Genomic DNA, 15,570 nt, shown 5'->3' with positions numbered 1-15,570 from the left:
GATATTCATGCCTTTGTCACAAAAACAAATGGCACGGCAATGTTCCGCTATTTCGGCAAATACACAAAAAATACGACATTCAGTAGACCAGAATATGGTACACTGGCCAGAAATACAGTACGTTAATTTTATTGTCTGCTTACTTACGCACATTGTATGGTGCTATTATCAGCAATATGGTACAAATACTATATTAATGGAATGTTGGTACTGTCGCGTGTTGGCTCTATTCTCTGGCTCTCCCAGAATGGCCTTAAGCGTCAATCCTGTTTCCTGCCTGGGTGAGAAGGGAGTGCCCCTTTTGGGCGCCACTAATTGTCGCGAGGTGAGGGTTGCTTCTTGCTGGAGCGAGTCCCCTCCCTGCGTCCAATCTTTACTGTGCTGCCTGAATAAGAAGGGAGCGGCCTGACTGGCGCGAGTAACTTCTGGCTGGAGGTTCCTAAGAGGGGTAGGTAGGATTCTCCCCCACCTTGGGATGCCCTGAAAGTGGCTCCCAGAGTCCCTCGGCTGATGCCCACTTACTTGCTGCGGTCTCCCTTTTCCTGCAGTAGTAGGGCTGACCTGCTGGCTGGCAGGCAGGCTGGCTGCTTGACTGGCTGGCTGGCGGACTGGCTGGCTGGCGGACTGGCAGACTGGCTGGCTGGCTGGCTGGCTGGATAGGTCCCCGAGGTTCTCCCTCACCCCGAAAGGATACTCTCCGATATGCGGTATGGGTTTATTACGCACACTCGCGGTTCGTACCGACAGCCTCCCGATACACACTAACTCGCGGACTCTGTTGTCGGTCTTCTGCTCTTGGCTGGCAGGCTCGGCTGCCGGTGAAGGCGCGGTGAGCTGTTGATGGCGCGGTGAGCGGGACTCGGCAGCCAGTGGTGCATCGAGGGCACCGACTGACTTCCTGATTTATTTTTTTCTTTTTTTCCTAACCTAAATTAAAACTAAGTGTGTTTGGGAGGGGTCTGGATTAGGGACAGACTCTAAGTGCGTCTCAGGCCGAAGCCTATACGCTCTAATCATGCAGGGGTTAGCCATGCGGAAGAGGGTGCATGCATCGTGTGCTAGGAGGGGGATTGGCCAGCCATGGCAGCGATTGGCGCCATGACTAACTCCCCTCACTGACTATTCTAGACTAAAACTAGATAAGTTGGGCCCAGGTAAAACCTGCATAGACATAGGGAAAACCCTGGGCACTTACATGCGGGATGCAAAATTTCATGCATTAATTACATGCGGGTTGGCTACGGGAATAGAAGGATGGCTCAGGAAGAAGAGTTGGAAGAGTAGAAAATATCTACTAAGCAAGGGCGGGCACTTGGACATTTTTGTCCGCATTTGGGGGTTTGGGCATGACTGGTTTTTAGCGGGCGACTTTCGTCGTTTCCCGCCAGGCTGCCAGCCAGCCAGGTGAGCTGAAAGAAAAGAAAAAGTACATCTTACAACTATAAGTTATATGGCCGCAGCACCCAGGTTGCCCCAGTTACCACAGCCATGTATGCCCGACACATTGTGCTGCCACCCTGGGCATGTCAATCATTGGCTAGTCCAATGTTGATTATTTGCACCGCAGTACGTGGTCAGGCACATGGTCGGACACCTATTCATCGATAGTGAGTCTGCTCACTTAATAATTGAGAAATAAACATTCCTATAATAATGGGGAATTTGCGTGTTGGTGTATTTATTAGAGCCCCGCTGGGCCAAAAATTAATTAGAGCCCCGCTGGGCCAAAAATTCATTAGAGCCCCGCTGGGCCAAATCGCTGGTGTGTCTGGGTGGTGCGGGAGGATTTAATTCTGTCACAATGTGCTGCCAGCCTGAGCATGTCAATCATTGGCTAGTCCAATGTTGCGTATTTGCACTGCAGGACGTGGTCAGGCACATGTTCAGAATTCTATTACTTAATGCTACTATTAGGACTTAAAGTTATGTCTTAAAAATTAAAATACTTAATACTAAGTCTGGAGCTGCCAGAAATACGAGTGTAAAAACTGCGCGATTCTTAAGCAGAATTTTCTCGCCAGTCCGCAACCGCCCTGCCGGGGTCGGGCCTCGGCCGAGCGCAGGTGCGCTGTGATTGGCCGGAGCTTCCAGCCAATCACGGGCCACTACGGTGGTCGGTGCGCCAGGATGGATTTCGGGCGTTTGTATTTTTGACTTCCTGGCCCAATGGCCGGCCTTATATACCCCTCCTGAGGGCCAGGGCGTGACGTAGGAAGGGCCGAGGGTTCCAAGAATCACGGGCGCTTCCAGGAATTCCAGCCGGCCTACGTGACTTGGACGGACCTCGGCTTGGGGGGTGAGGGGAAGGCGGGGGGAGGCGTTTTTTTTTTTTTTGTTTAATTTTCCTAACCTAAGTTAAAACTAAGTGTGTAAGGGAGGGGTCTAGGTAGGGAAGACTCTAAGTGCGTCTCAGGGCAAGCCCTATACGCTCTAAACTTGCGGGTTTTTAACCATGCAGAAAAGGTCACGTGCATCATGTGCTAGGAGGGGATTGGCCAGCCATGGCAGACGTTTTCGCCATGACTAACTCCCCTCACTCTTAATTCTAGACTAAAACTAGATAAGTTGGGCCCAGGTAAAACCTCCATAGACAGAGGGAAAACCCTGGGCACATACATGCGGGATGCAAAGGTCATGCATTATTACAAGCAGGTGGATTACAGGAATAGAAGGATGGTCCTGGAAGAAGAGTGGGGCGTGGTAGAAGTTCTACTATGCAAGGGTGGGGCACTTGGACTTTTAGTCCGCATTGGTTTGGTCAGGTCTGGTCTTTTTGGGGGCGGCTTATGCCGTTTCCTGTCGTGCTGCCAGTTAGCACTCATTGTGGCTGTGTAATATGATCGTGTAAGTGGGGCGGTCGCGAACTGTGGCGTCGGACTAGACTCCAGAGTGGTGACATAGCTTCAGGTCGACCTGTCGCCAGTAAAAGGCTGTCGGTCAGTTAGAGAAATTGCCACCATCTGTCATTGAAAAGTCCTAGCTGCAGTACTACGCTGTGTGAGCTGCGGTCGCGAGCAGGGCATCGAGCCAGACTCCAGAATGGTGACATAGCTTCAGGTCGACCTGTTGCCAGCAAAAGGCAGTCGGTCAGTTAGAGAAATTGCCACCTTCTGTCATTGAAAGACTCTAGCCTAGCATCTACGCTGTTAATCTTCGAAGGATAATTTACTTATTCCATTAGGGCCCCGCTGGGCCAAAGCACGACTATTTGATTCGCCTGATAGTTTGTGTTGTGCAGTGTGTAGTGGGATGATGTGTGCTTATATATAATTGGGGCCTAATATTAACTTAACTTAATATTAACTTAATGTACGTGAGCTGCCAGCTTGTGTGCGTACGCTCCGCGCGCGTGTTCTCGCGCTCGGAGCAGGGGGAGGGGGCACGCTGATTGGTCCGCGGTCTCCGGCCAATCAGAGAGCAGTTCCGCCACGTCCGCGTCTACGGCGGGTGGTGTGACAGGATAGATTTTGGGCGTTTATATTTCTCATTAATGTCTGGATCATAATTTCCTAATGTAGAAATATGTGGATTTAAACTATTTGCGCATTTATCGTAAAAAGTTTGTGTAGTTCTGATGTAGAAGTCTTGTAAGGTTTCCGACTTCGTTTCACGATGCAAGGCTGCTACAGCACAATACACTGGGGCGTCTGTAACTGCCCGAATACATTTGTTTTGTACTCGTTGTAGCTTTATTAAGTGCGATTTCGCAGCAGTTGCCCATACTGGGGCTGCGTACGTAATTATGGGGCGAATGAGTGCTTTGTAGAGCAGCAGACCATTTTTTACTGTGCCTCCACATCGCCTACTCATGACTGGATATAGTGAGCTCATTCTAGCATGGGCTTGGGCCCGCTTGGCGTCAATATGATGGCGCCAGAGCAGTTTCCTGTCCATGTGTACGCTTAGGTATTTTACTACGTCCTTGTGAGGGATTTGTTCGTTGAACAAATGTATGGGTGGCCTGCGTTCTACAGGCGGAAGGTTTTTGCGGGTAAACACAATAGCCTCTGACTTAGCTGTGTTTACTTTTATTCGCCAGGATGTGCACCATTGCTGGTACACAGCTAATGCATCCTGGAGTCTGGCCGTGGCCAGCTGGAGGTTATATGATCTACTGTAAAGTATAGTATCATCTGCATAGCAACCTATCTTTACTAGGCGGTGTTCAGGGCGTGGTAAGTCATATGTATATATGTTGAATAGGACAGGGCCAAGAATACTGCCTTGTGGTACGCCAGCTCTTATTTGTTTAATATCAGACAGAGCTCCTTCAGTTGACACTCTGAAGGTTCTGTCTGCGAGGTAGGACGCGACTAGCTTAATATAGCAGTCGGGGAAATTAGTTTGAAATAATTTGTAGATCAGCCCCGCATGAAATACCCTGTCGAAGGATTTTTCTACGTCTAAAAACGTCGCAACTACATAGTTTTGAGCGTTAAATGCGCTAGTGATCTCTTCTGTGAGACGAACTAATTGATGTACTGTCGAATGGGTACTTCGGAAACCGAATTGCTCGTCCGGCAGTAAGTTGTGATCGTGTATGTGTTTGTTAAGCCTGGTTAGTGGGAGGCTGCGCGCGCACCCGCTCGGTCCGGCGAGAGAGGGGTAGGCGAGGGGTGGCGGCCAGTAGGCGGTGCTGGGTGAGGAGGGGGAAGCTGCGCGCGCACTGGGCTGGCCTGGCGAGAGAGGGGTAGGCGAGGGGTGGCGGCCGATAGGAGTGTGCGCGCGCACCCAGCGGGTTGGCCTGGCAACCAAGGACGCGGCGTGGTTGTCTTGGCAACGGGCGACGCGGTGGTGGCCGGACGGTGACAGCTGTCGCGGCCGTCAGTGGCGGCGGCGCGCACACGTGTTTAGGAAAGAAGGGGCTGACGGCTTCGTGATTATAGACGTGCACGGCACGTCGCACGTCAGTACCGTACCAAATTCCATGTAGCCGATGCGCGGTATGGCGTGGAATATTCTGCATTTTAATAAGATAGTATAAATTAAATAGCGTGTTTTATAAAATTTTATTAGCACTGAGATTTGCACGTTGATCTTAAATGTTTCTATAATGTACAAATTCACAGTTGACGAAATAATTACTACCAGCAAAAAAAAATTCCAGGGTCAAATCACTAATTCCCTGTATTTTTCCCATTTTCCCATTGCAAAATGATATTCCCTGTAATTTCCCGGTTTTCCAGGATTTCCCTGTGTGTGGCCAAGAACACCAATTCTTTGAGACATGATTTTATTGTTATTATTATTATTATTATTATTATTATTATTATTATTATTATTATTACTATTACAGACACAACTAGGAGTAATTTCGTTAATGACAAAATCAAAAAATTTTAAAAAATCACTTGCACAAGATGTGTAATACAAATAATGTTGTTTAGTAGCGATAAGAAGTTAATATGCTGCATTTTGTTTTAACTAAATTGGCTGTGATGCACAAATATCTGTGATTTTTACATGAAATACAACAGAATCGTGATATTTGCACGAAATAACCCTTTTTCCCCGCAGAAGGGTCTGTCTTCACTAGAGTTCCATGGATACAATTGTTCCTGTCTGGCTCTTCTTTGTCTGTTTTTCACTTGGAGGGTGTGAGACTGCCCACAAACCCCTTTCCCCCCCCTCCCCCCCCCCCCCCCCCCGGGCCCTTTTTTACAACCATTTAGTCTGCACATTTCCTAACAAGACAAAGGAAAAGACTGCTATTTTTTACACCCTTTATACCCTTGTTTCCCTTTCGTCCATTGTACTTTATTTCTTTTACCCATCCCTATGCTGCTGAAGAGGCAAGCTACTCTTTTGTCAATTCCTTCTATAAAAACTAGCAGCACCCTGAAGGAATATAAAAGGTGCTCTTATAAACACTAGCCATGGCTACAGTTTTGTCACTGTATGTTCAATTGAAAGCGTGAGAAATCTCCTTCATAAACAATAATGATTGGGCCAAGTTGCTTTATGAACACCTTTCAAGATAAGACTGTAAGTTGTGTGGATGCCATTTCACAGGACATTTACAACAGAGAGGGAGAGGTAACCGTCAACACTGCCACATGCCCTCACGCATGTGCGCACACACACAACACGCACACACACACACACACACACACACTCTCTCTCTCTCTCTCTCCCTCTCTTCCTCTGGCTGGTTTATTTTTTACATTCCCCTCCCCTCCTCAACAAGCCATCGCAGCCAGCAGACTCATCAATTACCAACGCTACAACTGGTCAGGCGGCAGACACCAAACCCCTACAATAACTGTGCTGTTCACAGAGCTTCACCCGACTACCGTAATATTTTGATGAAACATTTTATACTTACCGTACTTGTGAAATTATATTTATTAAAAACCAATATAGGTTAGTTATTTACACACATGTTCAACCACACAGGATACTATCTAGAATAATCCAGACCTGGATAATTGAGTGTTTACAGTATTTTTAAATAAAATACTTTACCTTATTTTATAGGTATGAGCACATGATCACACTATTTACACAGATCAAATTCTAAACTATTAATAGTAGTATATAAACATTACTTTATTCAGCATTCTAAAAACAAAACAATCTTATTCCACTTTTGTTTAAGATTGAAAGTATAACAAATTGTATCCACAATTTAAAAAAAAAAAATTTTTTTACATATTAAATGTGCAATAGTTGGAAGGGAGGAAATAAATTTGTATACCACATTAGATTACATTAATAACAGGAACACTGGACAAAAGTTCACATGTAAAAATATTGTATAAAAAAATATTAAATTATCATAATAATTACTAGAGATGTGCGAGAAGTCCTTTTCAAAAACCGAGACGAGATCGAGACAGAAATACTAAAATTCTCGAGAATCAAGATAAGATCGAGAATTCAGTTTTTTTCTTATTTCAAAATTGCAATTTTGTGTCAGTGAAGTTTTCCTCAACGAGATTTTAGATGCAATAAATTGGGCCCACCTTACTCTTTCCTCTTGAGTTCTTTGTGATTCTTGATTTGCAAATATCAACAGTTTTACATATACGAGGGTTATTTTTTTTTCAACCTCCGATTGGCTGTAATAAAAAAACGGGAATGAATTGGGAAATAATTTTAATGTCAAAAGAAACGTACATCTTTACTCTATTTTTCCACATAATCACCGTGCAGATTGAGGCATTTGTCGTACCGATGTACCAGCTTTCCAATACCCTCTGCATAAAACGATGCCTCCTGCCTATTCAGCCACGTTTTAACAGTGCTCTGCAGTTCATCATTGGTGTTGAAGTGTCGTCCTCCAAGCCACTTTTTCAACGTGGGGAAAAGGTGATAGTCACTCGGTGCCAAATCCGGACTGTAAGGAGGGTGATCAAACACTTCTCATCGAAATCTTGCAAGGAGTTGTTGTGGTTGGTGGAAGGGTGTAAACACTAGGAGACATGTCGATTCGTGTACGAGCGATTAGGGTATCGATTAATGGGCATGCCATGGAGAAATGAAACTGTAATCATACTGCAGGGCACTGTTAAAACGTGGCTGAATAGGCAGGAGGCATCATTTTATGCAGAGGGTATTGGAAAGCTGGTGCATCGGTACGACAAATGCCTCAATCTGCACAGTGATTATGTGGAAAAATAGAGTAAAGATGTACGTTTCTTTTGACATTAAAATAATTTCCCAATTCATTCCTGTTTTTCTATTACAGCCGATCGGAGGTTGAAAAAAAAAAAATAACTCTCGTATAAGCTATTTAATGAAAGAAATGAAAGGACTACATATACGCTATAGAATATACATTTACAAAAATGAATCCCCAAAAATAAATAAGCCTGCACTGTATTCACATGAGCATTTCAATAGGCCTATTATTGAAAACAGTCAACTTTATTTGGTAGCTCACATTTAAAATCTGCTGTTTAAAAAGACAAGCTGCTCTATATTTTTGGCCAACAGATTCTCTCTTCTGGAGGTAACAGTGTTACCAGCACTGCTGAAGAGCCTTTCGCTTTCCACCTGCGTGGCTGGTATGGCCAAATATTTTCTTGCGACTCTGGCAAGAGCAGGGAAACGTGACTGGTTCTGCTGCCACCACATAAGAGGGTCACTTGATCGGGGGATAACATTTTCACCAAGATAAATGGTAAGTTCATTTTCAACTCTTGGTGACTTTACTGAGGAACAGCTTGATTTATTCAGATGTTCAAAAGTATTCCACAGAGAACAGGTGGCTTCAACTGTATCGGATGGATTTTCTTCTGGAACAGGTGCTATTTTATTATCAACAACCACTTTGAGATCTGAAGTAGTACGCTGCACACAAATAAGATTTTCGTGGTCTTGTAGCAAAATGTTTTTGAAGCATGGGTCAAGTACCATTGCAATCATGTCTTCTTTTACTGTTGTGTACAACGGAAACCTAGATTTAATACTTTTCTGAAGAGAAATAGCAAATGCAATTCCAGGGTTACTTTGATCTTCAACATAGTTAGAAAGTGTTGCCTCAATGCCATACAGCAATGGTATTTTGGAAGAGATAGTGGGAAATTTAGAGTAACACAGCTCTCTTGTGGCTTGTTCTATTGGCTGTAACACACTTACTACATTAGCAGCAAGCTTCCACTCACTCAATGTGAAATTTTCTACTGCCATTGAATCTCCTAGATCTGCAGGGTACCTGCTGCTCAACAAGGCAGGAGAGCATTGTAAACTCACTGTTCCATCTTGTCTGCACCATTGGTAATAGCTCGTGTACAGGTTTGTTCAACTTTAGCTGCAGAGCATGAAGCCTTTCTCGAGCAATATTGCTGTGGCGATAATGTCCCACGATTGCCCGGCCTTTTGCTAGAAGGTCTGCAACATTGTGTTCACTTTTAGCATCTTGAACTGCCAACTGTAGTGTGTGGGCAAAACACTGTGTGAATCCATGATGTTTTGTTTATGGCAGCTGTGAAATTCTTAGCATTATCTGTAACTACGTACAATGGAATTGAATTGGTGGGAAAATTCCATTCGTCTATAGCTGCTGTCAGCTTTTCTTGTATTGCCAGAGCAGTGTGCGAACCTGAAAAGTGGTAATTTCCAAGGACATGATATTTCAACTCAAAGTCTTTTGTCAAATAGTGACTTGTGAGAGAAATAAAACTGTCCTGCCTTGCGGATGACCACATGTCAGTAGTAAATGAAACAGACTGAAGTCCATCATCAACATCTCTCTTTATTTCTTCTGCAAGTTTGGCTTTTTCTTCGCGGTAAATTTTTGGTACAATAGACCTGGAAAATGTAGTGCGAGATGGTACTTCATAACCTGGTTCTAATTCATTGAGCAGTCCTTTAAATCCACGATCGTCTACAATGCTGTATGGCTGAAAATCACATGCCATCATTACACCAATTTTCCTGTCCATTATGTTTTTTCTAGCTTCGCTAACTTTTTGTTTCTTTGTGAGACAGTCTTTGATTGATAACTGTCTATAAGGATTTTCTTTTTGTTTTGTAGCTTTTTCCTTTGTTAATTCCAAATACATAATCCTTTTCAGCGGCTGGATGAAGTTTCAAGTGTCGCAAGAGACCACTTGTTGAACCAGTTGGCGTCTGAATACGTTTTTTTGCACACTTTGCATTCACCCTCACCCTTTCGTTTCTCATAAAATTTCCAAATGTGCGACAATTTACGGTCTTGAACATTTCCAGACCTATCAGCCATTCTAATAATGACATGTATTAGCGCTGGAAAAAAAAAAAAAACTTGGTACAATCCTTCATTTACCGGTAATTTAAACTAAACTTAACCCCAAAAAGAAAATAAAGTATTGAGCTCTTTCCATAGATTACGGGCTACATTACAGATATGCATTGAACCACAGTAAAAAAATTAAAAAAAAAAAAAAAAAGGCGCAAATTGATGGAAATTTACCGTCCATAGCGCGCCGTGCGCGGAGAAAGGTCATTGTACTCGATCAGCTGTTGTTACGGCGCGCCGGTAGTTGCCGGCTGGCTCTGTCTCTGTTCTCTGAGCTGCGCATGCGCAGTATAACTCACTCAACGCTCCGCCCAGACTCGTGGCCTTCCATCAGCAGCCAGCCAATAGATGCGAGTTTAGCGGAAAAAAATATAAGCTCCACCTCCCGTGTACCAGTTTTGTCCAGTTCTAATACCAGTTTATTGGTATACGCACCAGTTTTCTCGCTGCTGTGACATGTTCAAGTTTACGTTCATCTTGATGTCTTGATACCAATAATTAATTATTTACGATGCCCAGATATAAATGGTTAGTTTAAAAAATATGCGTCAACTGTACAATACTTCCGAAATTATAAAATCTGTATAAAACAGTTACCAAGACTCCGCTCATTTTATCTTGTGATGTTTATGTCTCGTACTAGTATTTTGGCTAAGTTGTGACATGAATACAGTACAGGTGCACCATCCTTTATCCGAAATTCCAAAATCCGAACAGCTCTAAAATCCAAAAATATTTTCAAAACTTCAATGTCCGCGATATTGTTCGCAGTTGGTGTGGCTAACTCAAGTCGCGATCGCGTGACTAGTGCGAGCGAGTGACTTGGCAGCACTGCGTCAGCAAGGCAGCATGCAATTTGGCAACGCTGAGGCGCTGTGTTTACCATTTGTCCGGCAAACTAGCGCCAGTTACAGCTTGCTGCTTGGCTACGATAGGAGTTGTTTTATCGCGTTTAGTAGTTAACCGTGTTGTTACGCGAACGTGTTGCCATATTTGAAGACGGCAATGGCAAAAAGGCATTCCGATATGAAGATGGGTGGTAGCGAAAAATAACGAAAACACTTAAAATTATCAATAACTCAGAAGGTGGAATTATTGCGGAAACTAAACCAAAACAAGTGACACTTCAAGAGGCATTTAAAAATGCCATCATTCGTGCTGCTTCATCTCAGGAGAAGGAAAATCCTGCTCCCGGCCTATCACGAGACGTACGAGTTGACGGCGACATCGGCGGCGATGACGACGCACCATAAACATTCTCCAGTTGTTTTACAGTATCAGTTGTTAAAAACAAATTATTTTGGCGATTGTTTCGGGTATTTATTTATGCTGCAGTGTTTATTTGCGTTATGTACTTTGTTGTTTTTTGTACTATGTTGCTTGAAATCCTTAATACATCTGACATAACCTAACTTGGCTTTACTAGGCCTCCTGTATTATAATTCCGAAATCCGAAAAATTCCGAAATTTGGAATGCTGCTGGTCCCGACCATTTCGGATAAAGGATTGTGCTCCTGTATCAGAACTTACAAGCAGCCACGTACGGGGCTTATGACACTGCCTTCAGCGTTGAGTTTTTTATTTTTTATTTTTACGTTTGATTAGCTAAAGTGTTGTTTCTGCACGAATAGGATATAATTTTGATCGAAAATACCAGCATAATATATAGTCACGGCAAGTCATTTCCCGTGGCAGCAAGACACAGCAACTACAATTCATTTCCCGCGGGTGGGGTGGGGGGAGAGGGAATAGCCACAAATGGACGTAATTTGACCTTGCTGGTTCATACGTACAACTCCGTCGTAAGGACAAATTTTGGAAAACCGTGAGTGTACGTAGAATCGAGGTTTCACTGTATGTAATTAAAATATCGTCCAGAAACTCGACAGCGCTCGCAGCGCAAATAGAGCCAGCACAACTTCATCGCCATCTTGTAATGTGTTGTAGTTTTCGATATGAACGCAATCTTTGACGCGTTTCACATGTTTATTCTCGGACAATTCTTTTACAGTTTCATTATCTATGGCGATTGCACCAAGTTGTTTATGGTTGTTACGTGATGTAAATAGCCGGATGGATTCGATTTTTGAGACGTAATTCGCGTGAAAGAATTGTATTGGACTAAATGGGAACTAAACGGGACTTCAAGAATATAGTGCAAATAACGGGAAAACGTAAATAACTGTACGGTAATTAAGGGGTTTCGCTGTATGTTATTTTCAAAAAAGGCAGTTAATAAACATCATTTTTGTACGAGCAACAGAGTTAAGCAATAGAAATTCTCGGAAATTCTAAAATGTTCTCGAGACAAAATCGAGAATATTTTGATCTCGATAATTTCTCAATATTACCGAGACTCGCACGTCTCTAATAATTACCATACCATAATTACATTGTATGTAGTAGCTAACTGGTGGCATTAATCCATGATAATAGACATAGTGACATAAACTAATATTAACAAAAATTCCAAATTCAAGTGGAAATTTGTTGTTCTAGGTTGTAAAGAGTAAATATAAGTTAAAATGATGCATTCAGCCATTTCCTGAATTTGATCTATTTACTGCTGGAATATTTTTCCCCCCGGCCAAAATTTTCCCAAATAAAACTTCCTTTATCATGCCTAGCTCTAATACATATTTGTTTATACAGTAGTTAGGTATTTAAAATAAGAACAATATAAGGACTGACTAATAAGTTTTAAAATTCAATTCTAGCTCAACATGCTGAAAATTTCACCTAGCTAAGAGTCTGCAACAAATTGTAACATAGAATTGTTTATGTGCATGACCAATGTGTTTCTTGCAACATGCTACTGAGCTGGTTATTAATCAACTCTTTAGGTTTCTAACATCCCCCGAATCCAGGTCAGTATTTAGGGATTCTGGGATCTTGGTAGGTAATCACCAGTGTGTTTTTTTTAAACAATAAAAGGGTGTGTGAAGACGAACTCACTTTTCCACAGGTGGCTGCGCAGCTCAAGAAACAATAAAGCTCATCACTCATCAGTACAAGCCCCTGAACAACACGTTTATCTACGATGGAATTACCTCCAACACTGCCACGTACGCATTCTGATTTGTTCACATGTTTTGTACAGATTTTGATATATTTAAATTAGTTTAATATTTGTGAAAAAACTATGTAAATATATTGAAATTAATAAAGTTTTAATCACATTTATAAAAAAAAAATTGAACCCTGACAATAACCTAGGTTCTTCACGACTAAGAACGCTAAATATATGCACAAAGTTAGTAATTTCAGTGAAACACATGGTTTCAGACAAAAAAAGTCCTCAGTTGTTTTTCTAATCATAAATAGACACCTGAAAAAAGGGAGATAATTTTTTTCCAAAATTCATAACAAAATGTAATGTTATTTTATTTTAATGTGCACTTTAAGACAGCATTTAAATTTTAAAAATTAAAAATGATAACCTAATGCTTAAGTCATTTCACAGAAATTCTGTTTTGTAATTGTTTTATGTTATTACATCTAAAACTAAAGGTGCTTAAAAAATTCAAACTGTAAGTGTTGAATTGGGTAATCAAAAGACAGCATAGTGAAAACTTCAACATTGCTTTCTTTCAGGTTTTGCCTTATATCTTTGAAGACTAAGTTGTGACTAAGTAACTGTTCACTGCCAACATTGCCTGTAGGTCAACCAACAGCATGCAAGACTGCTAGTGCAAACTGATTATAATTTACACTCTGAGAAGTCGGCATGCATTTATGTTTTGCATATCTCTTGCACATCTTCTTTAAGGGCTTCATAAACCTTGAAAAGTTCAGTGTTCTCAAAATGTTGGTAGTTCGGGAATAGTTTTTGTTAGTGAAATGACATCTGACTTGTTAAGAAGGATGTTCTTTGGGTTGAAACACTTGTTTAAAGTCCTGAAAACTGGCCTGGTGATTCACATGTTTGATACTTTTTAATGTGCTTGACAATGGAATCTTTTCTTTCAAATGTAACTCTGGCAGTTGTCATATTTATACAAAAGTTTAATGGCATCAGATGCATAAACAAAGTCACTTTTAAACTCTCAGCTCGTTGCCTTGCACTAACCACAATTCTTTGGCTTTTTTAATGTCTAGCAATTAACATTTAGGACTAGAAATATTGATAAGTGTTATTCACACAGCCTATGTTACAACTGCAAGCAAACAGCTTTAATGAAAATAGTTTGATTGTTGCAGCATAAAAGATGTCATTCAGAACATCAGTAACAAAGAGGGTGAGGAAAAGAGGAGAATCAAATCATGTGACAGCTCCATTAGCACTCAAGGAATTTCGAAGTGTTATCCAATGTCATCTGTCACTCAAGACAACATTTCAAAGGCAGTAAAAAAAAAAAAAAGTCAAAACAGGCCTACGGAAAAAATTAGAACATAAAATTTTAACTTCAAAAAAAATCACAGTTCACGTTATTTTCCACGTTTATTGTGTTCACAACTTAATTTTGCTTTGGATTAAATTGTGTGGCACGGAAATAAATTTGATGTCCAAATAAAATATGATTATCTCAAAACAGAATATCATCAGATTCCCCTCCACCATATTGCAGTAGTCTCAAGATATGATGTAAGGTGCAGACATTTGCAATTACTCTAGAATCCTGAATTTGCACATGCTCACGGTTTCATGGATTGCATTCGTAAAATCACTACCTTCATAAAATTCGGGGCAACCCATTTTGACTAGCATCAAGGGGAACAAGCACATAGTTCAGTGTACAATTACACTGTTTCATAAAAGTTATCATACCATTTGTGCTTAAGAAAAACACATTCATCAACACATTTTCAGCATTTAGGTGCGAGAAAATTACCATTTTTGAGCGCTGTTTACTGACGAACCTCCTTAGCAGAGGTGAGGAATGTGACACGTGTTGTAAATAGCCGTATGGGCAGGAAGTTGTGCTCAGTTTCTTTTCTTCTCTCCTCACACACTGCACACGGTTGGGTTGCGGTCGCTGAGTGTCACACACTGGAAATGTTTGAATGTGGAGGGAAAGGCACGCATGGTTCATTTGCGGTTAAGAAAATATTTTTACAGCTCTGCTAAATTTGGCCATCCAAGAAGTTTCTAAGTTTGTGATTTTCCAGCACACAACCACAACACACACAACCACCACCACACACCATATCTGATGTCATAATTTCTACAGTATTAACAGTAAATGGCTTTCGTACGAGTCTAAAAAAATATTTATTTTACCGGGAATGGACTAAACAACACTGTGGGGTTTTTGGCTTTCATTGCTGACATGGAAGGTGGGGGCAAATGGTGTATTTCTGGGAAGGATGGTCTTGAGCCTTGAAAACATGTAAACCAGGGGAGGAAGAAGTAAGCCATACGACGTCATGATGCCGCCGCTGCTGCTAGCCTAGCCGGATGATATTCACGTGCTGCTACTCATGCCGTAGATGGTACTAGAGCCACATTTTTAAAGGAAATGTCCAATTTTTTTTGTTCTCTTAAAGGAATATAATTGGGAGTATTATAACATACCACATGTACACAGTACATTAAAAAATATATTTTTATCACATAATCATTGCACCGTTATTTTGAGGTGTGGACAAAGAAAATTCTTGCATAAACATCGCATGATGTTTTTGTTAGATTCAGAGTGCTTTGTGTAGATAGTTTTCCCGTATAAAACAATGTATTTTAAAGTTTAAATTTAACATTTATTCGGATATTCAACATGCGCACTCTGCCTAGTGCCAAGTTAAATACATTTGTTAGCCTGCACTCTTTCGTTGTGTGTGACGATAGTTATGCGCTAGTTCCGGCTCATGTTCGAGTCGCAGTTTTCGTTTTTCTATTTAAAGTTGAA

At 41.7% G+C, this 15,570-nt stretch overlaps 1 protein-coding gene across 3 annotated transcripts in view; it reads left to right on the top strand.

The window, feature by feature from the left end:
* Nucleotides 1-12,903, top strand: part of LOC134546145 (NEDD8-activating enzyme E1 regulatory subunit) — a 59,319-nt gene extending 46,416 nt beyond the window's left edge. For 2 of the 3 annotated variants that reach the window (XM_063388697.1, XM_063388698.1), the window contains one exon: nt 12,690-12,903. In XM_063388697.1, the coding sequence (XP_063244767.1) occupies nt 12,690-12,802 (113 nt within the window). In that variant the 3' untranslated portion in view covers nt 12,803-12,903. The remainder of the gene's footprint in view (nt 1-12,689) is intronic. The other variant, XM_063388699.1, reaches the window with a different exon arrangement.
* Nucleotides 12,904-15,570: the final 2,667 nt, after the last annotated feature.

The sequence above is a fragment of the Bacillus rossius genome, chromosome 1, assembly GCF_032445375.1.
Source record: "Bacillus rossius redtenbacheri isolate Brsri chromosome 1, Brsri_v3, whole genome shotgun sequence".
NCBI lineage: Eukaryota > Metazoa > Arthropoda > Insecta > Phasmatodea > Bacillidae > Bacillus > Bacillus rossius.
This window is presented reverse-complemented; position numbering and strand designations above follow the sequence as displayed.